Source organism: Neopelma chrysocephalum, unplaced genomic scaffold (genome assembly GCF_003984885.1).
Source record: "Neopelma chrysocephalum unplaced genomic scaffold, ASM398488v2 Primary Assembly neopelma1_131, whole genome shotgun sequence".
NCBI lineage: Eukaryota > Metazoa > Chordata > Aves > Passeriformes > Pipridae > Neopelma > Neopelma chrysocephalum.
The window spans coordinates 542,080-566,565 of record NW_020897793.1 but is presented as its reverse complement, the minus strand read 5'-3'; the positions used below and the strand labels follow the sequence as shown (position 1 = coordinate 566,565).

Genomic DNA, 24,486 nt, shown 5'->3' with positions numbered 1-24,486 from the left:
GCTCTGGTCTATATGGGTGCCTCTAGTTCCTAGAATGAGAACTGCCTGCCTTGCACTCTCTTCACTTTCCTGTCTTTTAGAAGTTTTTCAGGTGTCAAGGCAGGGGTTCCCAAATTTAATTTCTTTGGATAGTATAACCTTATCTCCAAAGGAGTCAACAGATAGAAGTTTTCAGGTTTTGGTAAAAAAGAAGGCGTATGCTCTGGATAGATTGTAACCATTTCAAACATTACTATACATCTGCTGATAATTATCTTTTTTTATTTCATATGGGAATCACATTTTCCCTGAAAAGTACATCGTGTTTAGGATGGTGTCATACTTAAAATTGTGTTATATACCAGTGACATGTATTATTTGGACAGTAGCTACCGTATCATAAACTAAAATAGTGTAGATGATCGCATTCAATACTGTGATAGAAATATCAAATAGTTTTTTGCTAATGTCAGTTTTCAACTGTATTTAGTAGTAGTTTGGGATAATTTGCATCTCAGTTTGTTTGGGCCTGAGACAGACATTTGCCACAGTCTGATGGTGTGTTTACACCAGAGTTAGAAAATCTAAATTCAATTTCCTGATTGAATGAATTTGTAATAATTGTGTAATAGAGTCACGTGAACATGAAGACTTTGCAGACAAACAGATGTGTAACAAATAACTGAGTTTATCATCAGTTCATCTCCTAAAGGAAGTGACACACAGGCTCTCAATCTAATTGATCAGGTTCACAGGAGGTAATGAATCTTGCATATCAGAGTTTAATTCATGCACCCTTGGTTTATTTGAGCAGGATTGTCTGCCTCATTATGCTGATGAGGGTTCTCACACTTCCATGGAGTTGTTTCTGATATTCTCTGGTGTGAGTTTGCCATGACACCGTAATATGATTTCCCCTGGGGATCTAATCGCTCAAGTAAATGTTGGGCAGCCAACAGCTACATAATTAACAAAGTCATGAAATTGCTTGTTAGAATTTGACTTCTGGTTTATCAAAGGGAACTCAAGAACCCTAAACTTACATTGACATTAAGTTTTCTTTGGAGGTCCTGGCAGACACCAATACCTTTCAGGGCAAAGTCCTGAACAGCAGGTTCAACAGACATACTTTGGATGATGTCCTATTATCATTTGATATTCCTAGGTTGTCTAACCATGTAATTTTTTGCCTGTGTTTTGAGTAAGTATGTTTGTTTCATTCTGCATTGCTTGTGGAGGGTTAAAATGTTAAAATTGTGACTCCCTCTTCAAGCCTTTCCTTGAAGTTCTGGTTGAAAATGCCATAAATATTGATAAAGATCAGAAGTGTGTCTTGAGTCAGAATTTTCCCACGAATTACCTTTTTGTCTGAATTCTACATTTGTTTCCTCTGTGTAGTCTTTATTGGGTGATTTAGCTTCTAATGTACAGCTGGAACTATGGGATTCCCAGCAACAGGGCTGTTTCAGAAAGAGAAGCTAGGAAGGTTTAAGTTGAAAATCTTTCAAAGAGTAGCTGATTTCTAAACTTGAACTCACATAACCCAGTAACTTGAGAACCAAAAAATTCCCACCCAGACTGCCATTCAGTACATGTTCCAGAGACCACTGATATTTTTTAAAACACATCCTACAACTGCTGATTCTGCAGGTAGTTGTTTGCCATCATCAGATCTAAAAGCCCTTTATCTCCTGTCACCTGATGGCTGTGCTAGAACCTTTGGTTTCAGACTTCTGGTAGGAACTCAGCACATATTTTTACAAAGAATGAAACTCTAATGGCTTTAACAACAGTACTCATTGTGTGTAACAGTGCTGGAAATTAGTTTCTTAGGCACTGATCTTGACAGGTCAGCTGTCACAAATTGATAGACATATCTGTAAATACATCAGTCCTATAAACAAAATTGTGTCTGCGAGAAGTGGAGGCTAAAATTGGCACAGTTCTGAAAAAGTTAAATGTTCCAAAGCACAAGGATGCACAGAAAAAAATCCCTCTGGAAATGGTTTTCCTTATGTTCCATTTATGAATTTTATCTGCATAGTTTGCTTTTTAGAGACTGAAAAGTTTGTGCCTCTATAGAGAACACTATGGAGTTCTGTTCTGAAGTGAAATATGCTCCTTCTCTTTGCACTTATCCCTGCTGCATAAAAGAGGAATCTTTGTCTTGCTCCCTTTGAATAAAAGGAATTAGTTTACGGTTTTGCACTGGCATGTCTCCAGTATTTTTTTGAATTCTTGGAGTTAGTGCAGAATGTGAAACATAAGGTATGCAAGAAGTCTAAGGCCCTGATAGTTTTTGAAATGTGAATGTGTGGGAGAAGGAATTAATAGTCAGTCCATGAGAAGTAATAATTTGAATGTTTTACATTTCCCATTTTTTAATAAATATTTATTCATCACTTGTTGATTTTGCAAACCATTTTGGCCAAAATCTTAATCATATCCTTACTGCCTAGGACTGCTGAAGGAGGCTTAAACAGTGAACTTTCTTTGCATATTTGAGACACAATATATACCACACACTCCCCTATACTAGTCTGTGAAGTCTGTTGAACCACACTGATTTATGTCAAATGAAAAATCTGTCCATTTGGTTTAGCAGTAGCAAGAGTAAGAAACATCTGGAAACATTTCAGAGCAAGCACCTAAATTCAAATTCAGAAGATACCATGGCTACAGGTATTTGTCTACCTGTGTTGCTGTAGACACTTTTATATGGAGAAGCTCATCTGTCCCCATCACAGGGGAGTTTTCAGTCTGAGATACTTTAGCTTTCAGGTGTGTCATTAGAAAGCTGAATATTATTCATTCATTCTCCTCCTCCATCCTCCAGGTCATCTGGATAAAATGAAGTGCACCTTAATTCTTTCCTCTCCTATGTCTCAGCTTTCAAGATTTAATGACCATGGAATAATTTTCATCAGTTGTGATAGTTGCCGAATATTCACTGAATGTCCCATTCTTTTTCTAGTTCCCTGTTTATCAGTTTAGTGCAACAAAACAAAAATAAAACTGTACAGATCTCTTCCATCACATTTTATTTGTTGATTTGATTTGTAAGGCTTTAGGATAAAACTGAAGTCAGAGAAATAAATCATGTAAGACATCTAGCCATAGGCATTTTCAGTGAAATAAGTTCTTTCCAAGAAGGTCTTGACTTGTTACATGAAAATTAGCTTCTGGCAGGAGGAATCCACATTTCACAGATCTTGGACTGTGTTTAATTTCTACAGGGCATGCCTTCAGCTAACAACACTGCTTCCACATACGCGAGCATAGTATTGGTGTTTAAGAGTAGAGCTGGAAAAAAAAGAAGAAACAGTTTCTACTCGATACTATTTATGACTCTTCTGAACAAAATGACACTGTAGATTCTGTTTGGAGGAAAAAAGAGTATCTGACTGCTGCTGCTGCTCAAGAGCATATTTAGTTTCAACAATCCAAAGGTCACTTAAGATTGACTTTTCTATTGAACCTGTTCTATTGAGTTGGACCGCATTTCTCTTCAGAAAATGCAGTGAAATTGATTTTTAAAATTATATATTTAATTGAAAAATAAATTAATTAGGTATAATATTCCAGAGAGATATCCTGAAAATATGCATACAGGTACATCTGGCAGATGCATGAGGTAGTGGTAGGTATGAGATGCTTGTTCATCAGAGCCTGGGACCTCAATAGGCTGCTACTGTTTTAGAGATGAGTTAGAAGTAGGGCAAGAACAGAGAAAACAGGACTTAAGATTGGATCTGAAGAAAGTCTGAGAGAGGAAACAATTTGACACCATAGAACCTATGTCAAGAATTTATTACTACCCGTGAGCAAAAATGTTGTGCAGCAGGAAAAATGGTCAGTCTTTGATAAATAGTGGGGAATTATTTGAAAATAGGCAGGAATCTGAGCAGAGAGGGAAATCTGGGATAGTGAAACCACAGATAATCCTCAAGACTGTCAGACAATATAAACTTACTGAAGAGAAATGTCATATCAGAGTGATCTAAGTGAAATAATATGACAAATACCACAGATAATAGAGCAGTTACATTGCACGCATCCATGAAAATACATTCAGGCAAGGTACTTGTTTATGTGTATCCTCCGAATCTCACTGATTCTGATTCTGCATTAAAAAAAGCCATGCATCTCTCAACTTCTCTATAGCAGTTCTGGATTCGGCCAAGCTACCATTAAATGTTTATGTAAATGCTGAAAGATTTCTGCTTAGCAGGCCTTCAGACTCACTGCGCTTTCTGTTCTAGTTGGCAACGTGGGACTCCGAGAAAGGACTGAATGGCAGCCTACAAGAGAGACGTCTGGGCAACGACTTACAAGGAGTGACACTCAAAGTGGTGACTGTCTTGGTACGATGCTCTTTGAAGGATCTTTCAGGAAACAAAACGCTCAAAATAAAAAGGAGCCGACTGGGTATTTTGGGCACTTCCCGCAGTGTTTTTGCCTATCATTTTCAGTTCTGTATTTTTGGATGATCAGTTACATAAGCATGGAAGATAGATGATGGCCTTTTATTATTCTGTGTGAAGCTGTGTGCTGTCAGAGCTACAGAGCATTTGTTTGTTTGCTTATGCTGTTTTTCTGCATTGTAATTCCTACCAGGCACAGAACCAGCACAGGACCTGAGTGCACAGGAGTGCATTCCAGATATTGTGCTTTAACTTGGATAGGCAATTTCCAGCATTTCATGGATTTTAAGATCAGATGGGCCAATTATGATAATCTAATCTTGGCTCTTGTACACTGCAGGCTGTAAAATTTAATCAAGTGTTTCCTCCATCAAGCTCATAAATTCCCATTGAGATAAACTATATCTTTTTGAAAGGTGACATCTTTCCAAAAAAATCATTATGCTTTTGGGACTACTGTCTCTTAGACTCTGAGTGGTAGAAGAGCTCCTGTCAGCCAAGTTCTACATTAGGGGCAAATTAGGGCTTAAATGCATTCCTGCCTGAAATATTGTAGTCTGCAGATTGCAGAATGTGATGTCTTTCTGTGGCTTTTAATTATCTTTTTCTGAATCATGGTACAAATAGACAGTACTACATAAGATCATTAAGGCACCCCCTCCAGCCCCCAGTTTACTTTTCTCTATTTATGCTGTAGCTGATGTGAGAGGTGAGCAGACAATGTCAGTACCAGGGTACAAAGGCAGCCAACTGTGGTGGCTGTGCTGCTGGCATCCCTGGCATTCCCCTGCAGGAGAGCAGGACACTCACGCCCAACAGAAAACATACCACAAAATGCTGCATTTCCTTGGTCTCAAAACATACTTTTAAATTAAAATATTCCAGAAACTAGTACCCATGAAAGTTATTCTTTGAATTTTCAAAATTTTAAGTGTTTGCTAAATGCAATGTTTTTAGCTCTTGTTTCAGTATGTCTCTTGGATAAAAGATTAAGCACTGTATGTAAAAGATGGCTTTCTAAATCTAATATGATCTGAGATACATGGACAGTAGCAATCTTCCTATCTAGGACTCATGTGCTGAACTGAAAATCTGTATTCTAGACAGCTACTGAGGACACAAAGTTAGGTCTATGTGCCTCCTTTATCACCAGTGAGAAGAGGCAGGTGTTTTAGAGAGGAACTAATCCTGTGGACATCAGGAAGCTGCTAGCGGGGCTTGAGTTATCTTCTGGAGTCTCTGCCTCTTCTCAAGAACTATGGAAACCCAAGGCCATGGATGGGGCTCAGGTGCTGAGGTGGTGGTGTCTGGTGGGGATGCTTCACAGTATCCCACACTGCCTATAGTTTTTGCCTCAGAAGGTTACGAGTGTCTCAAAATCTGCGCCAAGTTGTTCAGAATTAACTCAGGAAATGCCCTTTTGCTAAGAGGAGCAAACTAAAAATCTTGTTTCAAGTATCAGTTAACATGTTGTTTTGTTCTCAGGAAGAACCTTTTGTGATGGTGGCAGAGAACATACTTGGGCAGCCAAAACGATATAAAGGATTTTCCATTGATGTCCTGGATGCACTTGCCAAGAATCTAGGCTTCAAGTATGAGATATATCAAGCTCCTGATGGCAAATATGGACAGCAGCTCCAAAACAGCTCGTGGAATGGCATGATTGGAGAACTTATTAACAAGGTACACAGAGAAGAAGCTGCGCTATAAGAAAAAAAAAAAAGAAAAAAAAGAAAAAATATTACTCTTTGGAGTAGGGTGTCAAAGCTTTGTAAAGGTGTTTAAATATTCTCCTTTCCTCATTTCAAATTACAAGAGAATGAATTAGGATGAAAGCATCAGTGCAGAATGCTTCTGAGCTATGTATGATTTGAGTGTGATAAAAACTGCAATTTAAGACCTGTATACAGGATAGGAACTAAAGAGTCTCTTATTTGCTCCCAACTGCTCTCAACATAAATTATATCAGTATAAACCTGTGTGTTTACATAGCTATAAGAAGAGAGGGCATGCATTTGTGTGAGGGAATGACTATAGAAAATAGAGAAAAAAGGTATTCTTCAATATGAATTTCTATTATTTTAATTTTTGTCATTATGTGTTTGCTATTTTTTTGTAGATAGGACTTTATTTCTGTCACTTTGTTTGACTCCAACACAGGAAAAGTGACCCTAGTAATAGGGGACCAGAATTTGAACTGATCTCAAGATTATTCATTCATTGAAAACAGAGAGGACCAAATTTCTTTTCTTAATCACAATCTTGCAAATCCAGGAGTAAGTTAATTGTACTCCATTTAAGTACATGGGGAAAGTTTGTAGCTCAGAATCTCTCAGAAAATTGAATTAGAGTATATTTTGTTAATGTTCTTGCTATCTGACATGGGACGAATGTTAATCAAGAAGAAGAATCAAAGGAATTAATATTCCATGTTGCTGCTCTCTGTAGAAAAGGTTACTCTTCTGCAGTGGAGTTATTACTGAAAATGAAAACTTTCTCATTGTCTAGTAAGTAGGTGACTCAGTATCTGCTAAGTAGATGTTTAGAAAGAAAAAGAAGCAATTAAAGCAATAGCCAATGTGTGTGAAAAGGGGATGCTCTTGGTTGGTGCTAGGAAACATAAAGAATTTTAACCTTATTTTGCATTGACATAAGCTGTTTGATTTTCATTGATTTAAAAATGAGTTAAGGAATCCTGTTAAATTTCCTTGGAAATTGCTTTCTTTGAAGCAATAAAGTGTCTATTGTGGTATATTTAAAAAGCATTTCTGCTACCAGTTGTTCCATTGACTCCAAAGGATTTTAAAGCAGACCTCCCTCATCTAATATTTGCTTTACTTTTCCAACAAAATTAGAGATAAGGAACAGAATATACATTCTATGTTTTGAAGAGAGCTCTTCTTATTAAGATGGAAAAATATTGAAAATCTAACTGCAGCTCTTCAAAAGCTTTGGGAATCTTATTTATTAACTTCTTTTTTTTTTCCTTCATCGAGTTTGCATACTCTCTAAGGACCATCTCCAAGTAAAACCTACTGGTTTTAAATGTTGAAGTCAAAGCAGTTTCAAGAACGAGGTTTTGGTGCCTTCTTCCTGTTACTACTTTTTACGATCACTTTATTCATTTTAGAAAACAAACAAAATCTTCTCCCCAGTTGTCATATAAAGTCTCTTCATGAATATGGAAAGCTGGCAATTCTGTAGGGAGAAAAACAAACACTAGCTCTTCACACCTTGCTACCAAATACACCAGCTAAATAAATGGTGTTTCTTTCTTTATTGCTTGCAGTGTACCAGGTTAATATGGTTTGGAAAACAAGTGAGGGATAAAGGTTAAATAAGTTGCACTTCTTCCAGAGAGTTCAAGAGCACCTTAACAGGTTATGTTTCACTACTCTGCTTTAGACCAGTGCAATTAACTAATGCTTAAATTACGAAACAGATTCTGATTTTATTTTTAGCCAATTTATATAAATACATCTAAATGTTTTAAGTTATAGAAAGAACGTGTCTCCTTAAAGCTCACACTGGCCAAAATCGTGGTGAAAGGGAGAGCTCTGACCTGTTGCGCTTGTCTCGCAGAGAGCAGACCTGGCCATCTCAGCCATCACCATAACACCCGAACGAGAGAGCGTTGTGGACTTCAGCAAGCGCTACATGGACTATTCTGTGGGGATCTTAATCAAAAAGCCTGAAGAGAAAATCAACATCTTCTCTCTCTTTGCCCCTTTTGACTTCGCGGTGTGGGCCTGCATCGCCGCAGCCATCCCTATTGTCGGTGTCTTGATCTTCGTCCTGAACCGCATCCAGGCAGTCAGGGCACAGAACGCTGCCCAGCCCAGCCCTTCTGTGTCCTCCACCCTCCACAGTGCCATCTGGGTCGTGTATGGAGCCTTTGTTCAGCAAGGTACTTACCCTCCTATAAATGCCACTGAAAGCCCTTCAGAAATGGTCTGCCTTGGGTAAAGCAGGGCAGGACACGTCAGTCTTGGCCAGAGTGGGCTAAAGATGAAAGAGGAGACTTGTATGGGGAGTTTGTATGTTTTATTAGCCTAGCTGATGGAAAGTGGGAAGAGGTAAGTAAGATTGGGAGATGTGTTTCATTTTTTTTTTAATGGCTTTTTCTGCCTCTCAGTAAGTCCCAAAAAAGGAGTAGCAGGCTTCTTCTCTTTGGGAAAATTGCTACACTAAAAATAAACTACAGAGCTGTTGGTGCAGAATTGCAACACTTCTCCAGCTCTGAAACTAGCACTTTTTCTAATTGTTTGAATTTAATTTATAAATATAAGTAGAAATTTATGTGCTTTTGAGCTTATGTGAGACAATTCAACTCTTGGTTCTTTGAATTGATTATGAAAATGATTTGTGGTCTTATAACTACCCTCAGGAATCTCTAGGCATAGGACTAAACCTACTGAATTCAGGAGGACTGTTACCATTAACAAAGTTACTATTGTAACTAATTGCTTGCAAAATCTGCCCACACAGTTTTTGTGCCATATCTATAATGTTAGTTCTATTCTTAAAAGACAGGTCTTGTTGAATGCTGGTATGTGATAAGTTGTTAACCTTTTTCTACATTTTTCGTTGTTGTGATTGCAAGCTTCAACTGGAAAATCCTTCCTAGTGCTATGAAACTTGGTCCCTCAGCTCATTAAGGTGGCATCCCTGACGGGTTTAAGTGCAGTAAGATATATTCAGCACAAATGTATGCTGAACTGACTAGCACCAGCTCTGTGGTAAAGTTTAGTCTCCAGTGATGATCAAGCATAACTGTGCTTGAAGACTGCCGGAAAGAAATCTTCATGTTATTTGAAATCTTGTAAAGAGTAACAAGTAATAACACTAATGCTTCAGTCTTTGCAGATTTAAGTACAGCAAAGATAGCACACAGAACATTGGGCAACTCTGTGGGGGTTTTTTCCCCAGTTCTAAAATTATAATTGAAAAAAGAACAGTACTATATTCTGAGCACCATAATGATTTAATTCCTGCATGTTAGTTGTGCTTCGCCATTCAACTTTCTTTATTCAGAACTTTTTTTCTGTTCTCTAGAATTGATCCTCAATAATTCTCAAAGGAAATGTGTTGAAAGATGATTTTCTAGAACACTGTCTAGGGCAAGAAGTTGACTGGTGAAAATACTTTAAAATTATCAGAGGCAATGCTTTTTCCACAGTGAAAGGGAGGACTGGAGGGGGAACAGAGAGGGAGCTCCAACAAAGTTTAACACAACAGGGCACACAGAGGGTGATTGTAAATGGAAGCTGCTGAGACCCTTATTTTCTCTGTTTATTTGTAGGGAGTGAATCCACTGTCAATTCTGTGGCAATGCGCATTGTAATGGGAAGCTGGTGGCTCTTTACCCTTATCGTGTGCTCTTCCTACACAGCGAATTTAGCAGCATTTCTCACAGTATCAAGGATGGATAATCCCATCAGGTAAGACCCTCTTTTTAACAACAAGCTAGAAACCTGGATTTCACAGGACGGTATTATCCATTTGAGCACTCATTCTTGCAAGAAAGAGATAACTCTCTACTAAAATACTCTTCTTATTTGCAGTGTCTGTTTTTCTCTTCTCTCCCCCTCTCCACCTTCACTCCAACAGCCCCCAAGCAGTTTTGACAGGTGCATGGAGGGGACAATGGCACTTCAATTTTGTGTTTTTCCAGAAGAGAGGCCTTTCCTAGTATTCCTGGTTGTTTAGCGGCGATTTGTGTGTGTGTGTGTGTGTGTGTGTGTGTGTGTGTGTGTATGTAACTTGGGTTTTTTTCATCAAAAGCTAAATAATGTTTTCATTTTTTCCCTCACAAAAACGTGGACAAAATTCCCAGCTTCACACTGGCACAGAGTACTGGGAGGGCCGCTGGTCTTTCACACTCAGTACTGACAGGGTAAGAGCCTGATAGCTCATGTTTGATCTGATGGCGATGGAGTGGAGAGGTGGCAGTGCAGCACAGGCTCTCTTCTAGAAAACTCTGAGCCAAGGATTTCAGGTGCTAGAGGGTGACACAGTTAAGTTGTTGGTCTCCTTTGGGATTGCACTGGGAAGACTGGGACTGAATGTTTGCACTCGCCTCCTGGAACAGAAGCATTGTCACTGAGGTGAGGCTGGTATTTAAAAAGCTGCTTTTGACTTCTCTGTGGTATCTGCACAGTAGGACAAGAATAAGTGCATTTCTCATAAACCCGAGTTCAACAAAATTTCCAATTTTTAGCTTGTCACTGTGTAGTTGCAGATAATGTAACATTTTTTATGGATATAGTCTTTTAATAATAATAAAGCCTGCCCAAAACCATAACAAGCTTTGAGTTTAAATTAGTTTTCTGTTAGTTTGGCCAAAATAAGTGGGTCTTAACAGTAATAGAAATAAGTACTCCAAGTAATTTCTGGAAATACCATGAGAAACTGTACAGAATAAAACTTTGTGTGAATAAAATCTATGTGTGAGGCCTGGAGGTACTGGGAAAAAGGTTAAGCTCAATGAATAAATTAATCTTGAAAACCAAGACACAAATAGCCATCCAGAAAGCTTGAAAAATGATGTTCTTAAAAAATTCTGAAAGTTCTATTTCTTTCGTTGCAGAAGAGTTTTTCTGTTTGGGGTAATTAGCACTTCCTAAAACTCAGCAAAGTTCAGAGGAGGACAAAAGGTGGAGTGTAATTACATGAGGAATCTCCAGAAAAAGAGAGAAGTTTAAGAGCCAGAACTATGAATTTTTAGAGGAGGCCTTTGAGGCTGAGCTGTTACAACATTTACAAGGGGTTTTGATTTCCTTTCTTTTTAAAATTAAAGGACATTACTAAGAGTCTTGAGGAGGAGAGAATTTCTTTGGGTAAAGGAACTGCTCAGTGTTGTTTCTCGAGCAAGGACTCAGGCACCCTTCTACTGTTAGAGATGCAGCTGGAAAATGGTAATGAAATGCCTTTCTATATCTAACAGTACCTGCTGCTTCGCAGGTTCCTCGTATCCCCTTGTACAAGGTGAGGATACAGAAGGAAGTAATCACTCTATTATGATTTGAAAACATCAGCAGAGTCATTCAGGTGCCAAAACGTAAATGCCAAAAGTAATTTAAGCTGCTATAAGGCTCACTGCCTGTGCTCCAGCTACTTGGCTATAAGGTCAGGGGTCTCCATCAGGAGTTGTCAGCCACAATGTGGATTGTTCATATTGCCTGAGATGTCGAAAGTGGTCCTGGATGCTGTGGCTTAGGTACCCACATCATTCTTGAGGTAGTCTGAAATGGAACTGTCAGAATACCCTCTGAGTTGATCACTGGTTCGCATAACTGAGACAGTTAAGAGACTGGCTTGTCTTGGCTTGCCTATGGCTATTTTACAAAGTTTGCATAATTTCCCCAAGATGCTGCTACTCTGAGAGAAAGAGGTCTGGACTAACCCCTCTCATTGAAAACTGTGATTGCCTTGAGAAAGAGGAAATGGGGTAAAGAAATAGGTCTCTCTTCATCCATCTCTAAGTTTGATGAAGACATTTTCATGTCCCTACTCTTTTGGAGAAACATCTTATAAAATATATTGTCAGATTTAGAGCAAATCATTTTCCTGAGAAAGTAAATTACTGCCCTACCTGAATTCATTGTGTCTCAGTTCCCACTACTAACTGGCTTCAGCATCATATGATGTGGAGTGGCTATTTTTGCCTCTCTAACTCTGCCCTCAGCTTGCCCACATTATATCTTTCATGAACCCAGAAAGGAATACTTATGTGAAATCCATTTTTCCCACCCAAAGAGGCACAATGAATTACAGTGAAAACTTGCTCACCAGCTGAGAGCTACCAAATTCATCTGTGTATACTTCCATTGTTAAGAAAAAACAACCTCCATCATTTCAGTAAATGTGTGCTGTTATCTCTCCCTCTATTGAGAAGTCCTCTGGTGTTCAGTACTGCTGCAGCTCAATTGCCAGCAGGAGAGAAATAAGTATTATGGTGCTGCAGTAGCTGCTACATAGTTAAGATTTTCATTACAAGACTGATTTTCTTCCCAAGCCCTCTCCAAAATGCTTAATAAAAGTTGTTTCAGCATCAAATTTGGCATGTGTGGTCTGTGACTAGCGAAATAGAAGTATGTTTGATTGAATAACTAGGTGTCAATCAACCCAGTGATCATTGCCTCTACAATTTCACTGCAAAAACAAGTGTGTCATAGAAATCATAAATGACATTTATTAGAAGGAGCTTGGTGAGACATTCGCTGCAGCAAAGTTGAACTATTGGAAGGTAGCTTTTTAGAATTAGAATGTCAGATGAAAACCTGCTCATAGGTGAATAATTTTTTGTTTTAAATCTGGTGTAGTTAAGTCTCACGAGAGTTTTCCACCCTGCCATGAGTTTTAGAGGCTCCCTGTGGCTCACAGAAAGGTGAACTACCCAGAGCAGGAGGCATGACAAAAAGCAGCTTTGATATGCCACCTGTATTTCTGTTTCCTGAAAGATACTTCTTAAATCCTAAACAGGTTCCCAGGTGTTGTGCAGTCCAGGTGCTCAAATCCCATGTAAGAGATGTGCCTATGTTGGAAAGAACAAATATCCTTCTCCTTGGATTTTCCCAAATCCTCAAAGGCTTCATCACACGCTTGCTAGCAGGAGGAGGCACTGGCTTTCTGGCCTGGCATGGCAGCACATGCTGCCTTGCTCCTCACGTGTCCTGTGAGCCCATCACTCATCCTGGTGGTGGGGAGGGTGTGAATGTGGAGGTTAAGACCCATATCAAAACCTCTGTCCCTTCAGGAGATCGAGTCTAGCAAGAAACAATGTGAACCTTCCCTGGCTGTCCTCCATTTTTGGTTTCTAGCAGATTGTGCTTCTGCTCCCCTTTGCTCTTTTAATGCTGCTTCTCTAATCCCTCTGTCCAAATTACCTCCTGCACTTCTCATCTTCTCTCTGCCTCAACCTCACAACAAGGGAGCAAAGGCAATGTCATGGTTAGCTCAGAGCTTCTGTGATTGTAGAGATTCACAGGCAAGGCAGGGAAACATCAAGTAGATTTCCTGGCCACATATGGGCAGAGGAGTGAGATATTACCCAGATCAATAAAAAACAGGGAAGGCTGTTTGTGTGAATGTGGTGGTGGCAACTGCTTTGGAGCTCAGGCCAGGAAGCTGTGATCCATGTTCTAACTTTGTAAATGAGTAGTTCTCAATTCTTGTTTTGAAATAGAAATCTAGGTAATGTTTAGAGCCTGTGCTAATCCTTGACAAACTCATTTAAACCCAAATAATTTGCATTTATTATTCTAATATTTGCCTTCAGTACTATATGCAGCTGAGGAGTCTTCTAATGGGTCAGTCTGCCAAATAAGGCAGAAATATTACATGCAAGTTTGTTCTTTCTTTTGTCTTATTACATTTTCAAACAGCTCTTGGATCTGCTGTCTGACCTTCCATTTGTAATTATGAGTTTAATTAGCAGTGACTTACATTCCAGCCTCATTTCTTGCTAACAAGCAGATGACACGCAGTTCAATGGCTGCACAGATATTCTGCAACTCAGGTTTTGGAGAGCTTGTCTGACAATAGGTTAAGAATCACGCAAGAAAAAATAGGACATTAAAAAGTATTCTATTTGCAAATTCAAAAGAGTTTAAATTGAAGATTTTATCAAACTCATCCTTAACATTTGTACATGCTATGGGTGTTTTGACAGGCATCTGTATATATGCATTCATGGGCTGCATACAAATGCACGCTGTGTCCCCTTTTAAGTTCACAGCTGTTGTTTCATGATTTGGGATTTCCTTATTTGCATTTTAATCCCCAAATTTCTTGTGTTTTGGTGACAGCTGAAGATTTACTGCAGCTTAGTTGGGGTGATAGGCTGGCACTTGGAAGACTTGGGTACAAGTTCTTTTTCTACCACACGCTTTGTTTGATCTTGGCAAGCTTAGCCTCCTCTCTCTCGCAGTTCTCTTTCTGCATAACAGAGTACTAATATTTTCTTATCTTATATGGCATGTTGTCAGTTTAGCTGCTTTAAAGATGATGGCCAGAAATGACCATATTACAGTAGCACTGCAGGTATCAAAGCAGATAGATTTTCTGGGTTGCATACAAAACAGAAACAATCTCAAAATATTTTAAAAGAAAATGAGGAAAGTACTTGGAAGATGCCAACCAGAGGGAAATGAACAAAGGTTTCATCTGCTGTAGTTAAGTGAATTTGATAGGGTTGGTAGCAAGAACCTCGCAGGAATCCCTCTGTATTTTCAGCAATTTTTTCTTGCAATTCTTTGTATTTGAAAAAAGCCTTTCTATTTGAAAAAACCCTTTCTATTGTTCATATCATATGTGGCTTTCTAAATATTTCATTGCATTATCATTTGTTATGTTTAATTTATACTATGTTTCGTGGTGCCTGTGCAGCACCTCAGGCACATTGGCAGGAGGCATATATGAAAGAGCATGGTAAAAAATAATTATATTTATTATTATTTAAGGCCTGTGAGCAAATGCTTCAATCATGAAATAACTAGATTAAGTTCATCCATAAAAAGAAAAAAGAAGGCTAAAAGAGAATGTAAGAAGGATGCAAGCAGACGAGCAAGGACAAAAACTCAAAACTTTTTTCCTTTCCAGAACATTCCCTGCTTAGAGCGCACGGATGAAATTTCCTGGGAAATGCTCTGCAGCCTGTGCTCAGGGGGAGAGCTTGCCAGCCCTTTGCCTTCAGGCGCTGTTCAGGACAAGGCACTGTGCTGTTGCCAGGGCTAGAACCCCCATTGTCTGTCTTTTCATTTCACTTCTATTGATGGTGTTGCCCAGTGGGTGCTTCTGGGAAACCCAGGACTTCACAGAGTCTGGAGCCTTTTAAAAAGCTTTCTGAATGTTGGCATATGCCGCTCAACCATGGCTTAAAATGGATCCTAATTGCTCCTGTAATTGAACAAGCAGGCAAGCATCTAAGTGCAAATATTTCCCAAGGACATTTTTTTCTGAGAAAAACAAGAATGCGCAGCTAAAACTCAAGCTTGCTTTCCATCTCTCCAGTTCCCCTTAAAAAATGTGGCTTATATTGGAGATCAATGGCAAATCAAGAGATTTGTGATTCTGTAAGTCCCCAACTTGACTTTTACGACACCTATACCATAGAAGTCTTCATTTGTTCCTGTAACTGAGAAGTTCTGTGACTTAGGTGGGTTGAGGCATTAAAATTCAAATGCATGCACAGTTTAGAGAAGAAAATGATTTGGATATAACATTAGCAAAATCTACCATCTGTGCAGGTAATAAAATCTTTTTTTTATTTATTTTTCTTTTTGCTTTGAAAGGATGAAAATCTAGCAAGAGTAACAACCCTCATGACAGCCCATCAAAATGTACAGGGAGTGGTTTAAATCTGATATTTGATAGTTTCTTCTCAGCTCAGATTGAGTCTCCTTTTGGGTCAGATTGTCTCAAATTAATATGGGTTATTCAGTGGCTGCCCATCGAGTAGCTGTATGCTTTCTGCATACATTAAATCACATTTGCCCCTGACTTAAATCTGCTTTGTTGCAGTATGAGGCCTCTTTTTATTACAAGGATAGTACCTATGGCTTATTTTGTTATGTTATATTTTCTATTTGACTCCTAAGGGATAAACAGTGCAAAATGCAGTAATGGAAGATTTTTGCTCAATAGGATATTTATACTTCTATTGTTTCTCTCTGAAGAAGCTAATTTAATGTCTTATATGAATTGATAATACAATCTAATATAGCAGGATATTAAAAAAGCAAAATAATTATTACTATAACAAATCAAATAGAAACAGCCTTAAAGCTTCAGACATCTCCTAACTGCTCAATCCATCACTTCTAAAGACTAAAACAGGACTAAGAAAAAAAATTTCATGGTGAATTCTGTTTTGGAAATGATTCTATGTGAAAAAAAACCATTAAAGAGGCTGGCATGTGTGCTCATCTATTTGAATTTCACTCCTGCAAAAGCATTAGTATTTTTTTCTGTTGTAACAGGCAGATAGTTCCTTGACCTACAATGCCAAATGACTTAACTTCCTTTTCCATGTTAATATACTATTACATGTGTTTGCCTGCTTGCTATGTTTGCTATTCTTTTGAACAAATATGGACTGTCACATGCCACTGTGGTATATATATCTTTGTCAGAAGAGTATTTCAAAAAACCCACTCTCAGAGCCAGGTAGAACCTGAAAATATACAAAGATCTTTATGATATTTGCTAGTGAAGCTGCTGCCTGGAAAAAACCCCAAAATTAATCCCCTGTAAAATAGCTTGTATTTTATATCATTTACCTGTGCTGGTCAGAGTCATTAGCGTGACTTTTACTATAAAAGTCATGCAGGTTTGTCTGTTACAGGGTAAGATAGTGCATGTTACTACATAGGTTTCCAACTTGTCCAGAGTCAGGTCTCTCCGAGAGCATCCCTGAAGGCCATCTAGCAACCCTGAAACCAGAACAAGCAAATAAATTGAATTCACAAAACTACCAATAATTAGTAAACGTTTAATCACAGCAAGTTCATTCTCAAACCATGAGATGAAGCTGAAAGTCGGTGTACTGACTTTTAAGAAGGGAAAGTTGTACCTGTTTTTTTACTTGCTGTCAGCTCAGACAGGAAATGCATGGACTTCCAACTCTGCTAATCTGCAATATTTTGGGAAATGCTTCATTTTCTCATGTAAAAAATGTCTTCTCACCTTGCACAATTCCTCACCAACATCCCCACATGAGCAGTGGTTCTGTCATTCTTGTACCGTGATTGTTCAGCATCAGATTTTCTCACCCACATGACAGCAAAAGTAATTTTCCCACCTTCTGTTCATTACCATGTATTCAATGTCAGCAGGCTGACTGTGAGTATAAGGAACATGCACTGAATTGTTTATTTCTTTAGATTATTTTGGATAGAGAGAGGAGCGGGAAAAGAAGGGAAGTTTCCAGATGGGGCAGGGGAAGGATGCTGGCCCAGCTGACCTCCCAGAGCCATGACTGGTTACTAACACTGACCAGTGCCACTGTGCCGTGGTCAGCCCTGTGCTCAACATAGATGGACCATCTTTCACATTGCACAATTTGAATTGATAGCCTGCTGTAACAATGAAGTAAAGATCATACCTCCTATAGCCTAAAAGTTCAGTTTCATACAAGCAATTCAAAAGCTGATGTCTTGGAGAAACATTCAGTAGCCGTTCTCTCAGAGACTAAAGGCTGAACATGCCTGTGCTGTAGGTTGTGGAGGTAAGAGTTTCAGTCTTGGTGAGTCCAGTGCACAGTCACCTGTTTCATTAGCCATAAATTAAAAAAATCAAACTTCATGTGGGATAGCTGGAGTACAGGAACGTGTCTTTTAGCCAGCTCTGCTCTGGACACTGGAACTTCAGTCAAAGGCTGATGCAAATGGCTTTCTGCAGTGACATCTTAAATCATACAAGCAAAGTTCATTGGTGTTATGAGGAGGATTTATTTTTGATTCTCTGCTTTTTTTTTTTCCTCCCATGCATTTGTACAATTCTCATACATTTGTAGTATGAATACTTATTTAGTCAAACGGTTGCACTTCTCTTTAAAATCACTCAAGAGAGAGAATGCTTTTATGAAAGAGCTTTTGCTGACAGTATAACAGCTTCTTATAATTTCTTTTAATAGTCCCTCATGTTAAGATAGTTTGCATCTGTGTCTTTGATATGGTTTCTTTCAGGAATTGCCAGCCCTTCTGTAGCCTTTTATCTTTAAAGCAACACCCCAAGAGATTTTCTCCTCCAGTTCTTGAAGTTTTTTGAGTCTGGTCTTTTGAAATGTATTATTTTTACATTTTTGTTTGGTTTTTTCCCCCTCAGGTTAGTGAGTTCCATTGTCTTGCAAACACTGTAAATCTGGTTACTTCTCTCTTTGACATTTCCATTCAAATCTATCAAATCTAAAATAGCTACTTACCTTATAAATGTCTTCATGATAGGAGATCCTTCATTCTCACACCGTACACTCTTAACATTTCAGCTGATACATAGGATGGTGTTTCATCTGCTGAAATAAAAGTTGTTCCAATACATTCTAAAATGTTTATAGACCCTCCTGCCTTGTGGTGGAAATCTGTAAAATTGCCATTTAAAGAAAAGACTTTAAAAATTGAGTATCTTTATAAGGAAATTTAGAAATTATTCCCGTGTATGTAGAAAAAAACCCCAAAAAACAAAACCAATCAAAAAGTACGAGCAAAACACTTTTAACTGATGTGGGTTATGGGACTTTAGGAGAGAAAGGAGCTGGGTGTTTTTAGTTTCCCTGGGAACTGAGATACTACTCTTTATTACCAAGATTGCATTCCTATTAGTTCTTCGTTCTTGTGTTGCAAAAGATTTTCTAAAGAGAAAGAAAACTTTTCTGGAAATAGTACTGTGTTGCTAAGAGAAGGGTTGCATGTGTTCTTTCCTTTTCCTGGGCTCATCTGCCTTATTGAGCAATGTTCTCTTCTTCTGCACGTGTGCCCCCTTTATAATATAACACGGGAGTGTTTCCAGGCTCATCTGGAGATGAGAGAGAATGGTTTTGCCTTAGAAAAGCTATTTTGGTACAGCTGACAAAGTTTGTTACATTAAAAGAAATGTAATTACGTGCACTAAAGTTGTTTGCCTTCTAAGCCATTAAAACCAGCCTAAGAGAATATGCCACTGATGTAATTTAATTGATTTATGAATAGTCATATCTATCTAGAAAAGAATAGAAAACCATCAGTTAGAATGGGGTGGATGTTAACTACTGTGTTTTTCATGTGACAATAATGCAATTCCCAAGCTCATATTTCAAGGTATGTAGTTAGGCTACCCAATAAACTAATAAATCTCAATATAAAGAACAATTAGCTGGTGTTGACGTGGTGCTTTAAGTGTTTCTAGTATGAGATTCAGCATTCAGGCGAGACTTGTGTTCAGCATGAGGAGAGGGAGAGGCCAAAGGGCAATGCCTCTTCTTCTGTTTACCATTCTGTCCATCAGGATGCAATGGGAAGCACACCAAATACTATGTGCTTGCAGTGCTCTGAGAAACAAGCAAGCGAGCCTCCAGACCTTAAAACATGCGTGATGTGTGCACTTTAGACATCAATAATAACTGATGAATGCTATATGTGCTTTCAGTATTAATGAAGAGCCCTATATTTTGATTTCCCAGGAGTATGCAGCACATGCTCTAGCAATCAAGATGCCTCTTCAGAACCTTTCTATCTTCTTCTCTTCTTTCTGTCAACATCGATAGCTTCTGCTTTACTCCCTGTAGTAAGGGAAGGGTGTGTGCTGTTTTCCAGCATACATTGTAACTTTGATAGATATGAACTCGCCCAGCCTGCTGACATGCAACGGCTCCTAATAAATCAAAACTTAATAAAGAGTTGAGTAGGACCTCATCTCACACTGAGATTTTGTGGACTTTAATGGAACTACTCACAATATAATGATATCCTAACAGTCATTGTATAAAGTACCACTAACCCCGAGTAAAGACTATAAGCCAGCACCAAGATGCCAAGCTTATCTGTTCCCCACTCTATTTAATTAAAAAGCTACTCCTTGCCATCTGAGTGCAAAACAGAATGTTAGTGCTATCAGTACTTATAACACCAGTTGAAAAGGAAGAAAGCAATTTCTTCCCTCTCGATCTTAATCATTAATCTTCATTAGGATTTTTAGCTTCCGAGTGTGAGTGGTAAAAGACATCAGTGTAGCAAACAATTTAAAGTGCATCTGCATGTATAATATAGGTAGTTTGTTATTTTCATTGTAGGTGAAAGCATGTGTCAGTTGCCAGATGTGTTTGATTCAGACGATATGATTTTCATGCCAACTTTATGATATGTTTGATTTAGGTGAAGTGACTAAAACCTGCCGTTGGGACGGAGTTGCTGTTAAACACCAGCTGCAGTTTTTATTTTAATTAATAATTTAAGGAGTAGAATACCTTTCTTTAATTAATGTGTTTAACCCTTCGAGCTACTCAGAGAAAGGCCACAATGGCAAAGTAGTTTAAAAGTAAAGCAAAAAAATTATTCAAACGTAGTCCAAACAGGAGTACTTCTTTGCTTCAAACACGCTACAAGCTCTTGAGATTTTTCACCATTTCTTTGCATTTTAATTTCCTCCTCACTGTTAAATGGGATGTGGAGTGTGGGTAAAGAGTTCAGGAGAATCCAGATATTTTAGCAGGACTGATTATTCTGGATTTGCAGGATGAACTGCAACTGCTCATAGCTGCTCTGAATCTCTTTCCAGACTTTTAACTGAATCTGCCAATGTCTTAAGTGCTGTCGTACCAAAACTTTACTTGATCTCTTCTGAAAATCTGCCCAGTCGTGTAGTAGTTTAAAATGTGGATCTGAGCATACAAATTAAAGCTCCTGATTTTGAAAACCTGAGCCTACATCTTAAAAGAAAGTCCAGTGTGTTAGACAGTCTGAGTGTCTCTGTCAGTCGGATGCTCTCCATTGTTAAATTGCAAACATGATGGGCAAATTGGGTAATATCTCAAGGTTATTAAGTTTTTAGAAATATGGAAAAATGGGGTGTGAAGAGGGGTCCTGTAAAAGGCTTCTGTAAATGTAAAGGAAAGACTGCCTTCTGACTTCATTCCCTCAGTTAAACATCAGATGAACTCATGGAATTATAAAGTGCCTGGCCAGGAGAGAAACTCCATTCAGAGACCACAAATTATTGGGCACCAGTGGATCCACCTCTGAGATGCAAATGCTCAGAAACTACCTTCCATTGCCCCCACTATTAGTGGAATTTTTTATTATGCAATTTTTTCTTTTGAAAACATTTCAAGCAAAGTAATCATAACTTCTGCTATAAGGACCATCATGGTTTCTTTACAATATGATAACAATTAAGAAAATATAGGACATCCAGAAAGAAAAAACTTACAAATAAGCATCAAACTAAAAAAAAAAAAAACACTAGTTAATGGAAAAAATCAGCAATCTAAGTGACTACTGCTTTTATTGCCTGGAGGAGGTTTGGAGAAGAGGAGGTTTGGAAGTATAGTTAGAAACATTGGACTGGCAATCAGGAGATGTTTAGCTTATTTCTAGCTGTTTAACAGATTTCTTTATGTGCAGTGCTGGAGCAGAGCCAGTGTCAGCTCTAGGCAAAATGAACTTCTACGATCCAGAGACAAGTCAAGTCGCACTCGTACAGATCACTGCAGACATCACTCGAGTTGCCGTGGTGGTCCCGAGGGCATAATTTAGAAATAGGAATGGATAGGAATACCCAGGGGTCTAATTTTGTTTACAGAAGAACCTGTTTTACTGATTATGATGAGAATCCAGTTTGATTTTTGGATCCAAATTTGAATCTCACAGCCAGAAATACTGTTAAGTCGTTTTTTGGATAATGGGCATGTTTCCTAAATAAACTGCTGGAAGATACCAAGAAGTTCTGTGAGCAATGGGACACAGCCTAGTTGTATGTGGGTGTGTCCTACATTCTCCACAATTTGGCTTTAGCAAAAATGCTAAAGACTGTTCAGGGTTCACTGAGGAGAAAGTGAGATTTCAAGTGCTGCTAATAGAACGTATTTCTGCTGCATCTCAGACTCTTAGAAAGTACACAAATCCTACAAATGTTTTGCCAATACAATGTGTGTAGCTAGTAATTACTTACTATTAAAATCGTAAACATGACAGTGTATCATTTATTAATGGCTTGACTGTCTTTGCATTTTAGTGGGTATACATACCATTTGTTCCTGTCTTTTAAAAATTAATCATGCAGTAGCTCTGCTGGAACAGAGTCCCAGTGAAAACAGGGAAATCATTTCTGTATGAGGAGTTAAGAAGGCACTTTAGTTTAGTTTACTTTACTTGTTTTTCACTTTGCATGTTAGGAATTGAGACTAGTGGGAGTAATTTCAAATAAATTAAATCAGTTTGGAACTCCACAAATTCTGTGCTTCTAGTATTTTGTGTACATATTATTTGACTGTTTTGTTTTGCATTTTTCTTACTGTTTGTATTTTTGTTTCCAATCCTGGAAACCTTGAGCATGTTCTTTTGTGTGCTTGAATAGATCTCAGCAGTATTGGTCTACCTGTTAAGTCTGCTAGGTAGCCTACAAAGGAAATTTCTTTGGAGCAGCAAGCAGGAGAGAGAGGACCCTGATCCTATAGTGGATAGGTGAAACAACTGTTTCCATCACACACGGCACACAGAATGTGTAGCAAGCCCCCTCCTCCTGTGGCAGAAATAAAGCTGGGTTTACCTTCCTTTCCTTAGTAAATCCATACCTGAATGTTGCATTTGGTTTTTGATTGGATCTCATATAGGGCCGTGAGTCCCAGTCCAGACAAGGTCTCGTGGATGCCACCACATTAGCAGCAACGACCCTTATCATTATGAAAAAAGCTACTGCAGTGCCCTTACCTGCTGAGGAGTTTAATCACTGTTTGGTTTGGCTGTAATAAAGTATGTAGTTGACATGGCAACGTTTTCTGTGACACGTCAGTTGATTGTTTTTTCCACTGGAGGAAATCCTGCTTCTTTGAAATCCTGTGTAGCAGCTGTTCCTGCCCCACTGATGATGACAAGAGAAGACACAGCCTTAACTGTCTGGACTGTTTGTCTCCTCCTGTGCTTTGGAAAGGTTCAGTCCTGGTGTGAAGGGCTGCAACTCCATTGATTCAGTGCAGTTTAATCTGTCAATACTGATGGCTTCCCTTGTAGAAACTCCCATGAGGCTTTTTCTGTTGAGGCTTTTGTTTAAAGTGGATGGTATTTTTCATGGAGAGCTGATAAAATGAGTTTTATATGAACTATAAAACAGCATATATTTGCTGGCGAAGGACTCGAGCCAGCAAAATGTATACTAGGCATGCAAGCGCTGCTTTCTATTTCTACTGGACTTACCTCTAATTGGTAAAGTTAAGATTTTGCTTATGCATTTGCTGAAGAAACCTGTTGCTCTGCACATCACTGCTCAGAGACAGAATTAAGAGCATTTAGAGTGACGTGATTTGCAGTGAAATGGAACAATGCAGGATTTGATCATGTCTCCATAGAGAAGCTGGCAATTTAACAATTGATTTAAGAGCTCAGCTTGATTATTCATAATTTCAAAGGAAGTCAGAGATGCACAAATTAAAACCATGGACCCAATTCTTCTGAAGTCTAAAGTTATTAGGTGTGGAGATAAAGTTGCTTTCATTTTAATATTCTATGTATAAGGCTGCTGCCGTTCTAAGAATACTTTGAACAGTTTTATTGGCTCACTAATAATAATCTTTAAAGTAGCCCATCTTTTAGTTCATGTATGTCCAATTTAACACACACTTGTAACATTCCTGTATGGACTTGGAACAAATGTTGAAAATCTATAGATATACATTATAATACTTTTTTTTTTTTAAGGATATTTACTTTTTACACTTGTAGGTGCTAAAGATAGGTCAATTCTATTGCTACCTCATTGTTCAGCTAATATATCGCTCTTTCTCATAAAATTGAAGGCTTATGAAGTATCAGTTGCACTAAAGTTTAGAGACACTAACTGCTGTTTTCTCTTCCAGTTTTAAGTGGGCCTGAGCTTTTGTAACTTGGATTCAGCAGGACAGTGAAGCTTTTCAAGCAAGTCTCTAAGTCAATGTGACTGTCATCCCCTAGTGGCAGTTTATATCCATAACAGAGGGATTTTTATTTTTTTCCCAGCCCGTCAAGCAGTTAAACTATTCAAGCTTGGGAGTCTAGCTCTAGAGAGTGTCTTTACATGAAAGCTTGAACTCTGTTTCAGATGTCTTAAGACATGCTTTAACCACTCCTAAATTTTACTTAAAACTGGAGATCCAAAGGTTGTTCATTTGTGAATAATGGATGAGGGCTCAAATCCTTTGCCATACATTTTTTGGATATAAAAATTAATCAGGACTCAGATCAGAACTGAGGTTCTGAATAGTAGAATCTCCTGTTCATGTAGACATTGTCTGTACCACCACTTCAACCTTGATTCACCTTTGCAGATGATTTTCTCACTGGAGGTATCTACAAAATTTACTGATCTAGCAAAACTTGATTGGTTTCCAAGTTCATGTCTCAGTGGTCAACAACAATTA

The 24,486-nt window shown here is 38.4% G+C and overlaps 1 protein-coding gene across 2 annotated transcripts in view; it reads left to right on the top strand.

Annotated features, from left to right (window-relative positions):
* Positions 1-24,486, top strand: part of GRID1 (glutamate ionotropic receptor delta type subunit 1) — a 532,881-nt gene that overhangs the window by 470,275 nt on the left and 38,120 nt on the right. For both annotated transcript variants that reach the window (XM_027698622.1, XM_027698624.1), the window contains exons 9-12: positions 4,242-4,343; positions 5,889-6,086; positions 7,986-8,310; positions 9,706-9,844. In XM_027698622.1, coding sequence (XP_027554423.1) covers positions 4,242-4,343; positions 5,889-6,086; positions 7,986-8,310; positions 9,706-9,844 — 764 coding nt within the window. The remainder of the gene's footprint in view (positions 1-4,241; positions 4,344-5,888; positions 6,087-7,985; positions 8,311-9,705; positions 9,845-24,486) is intronic.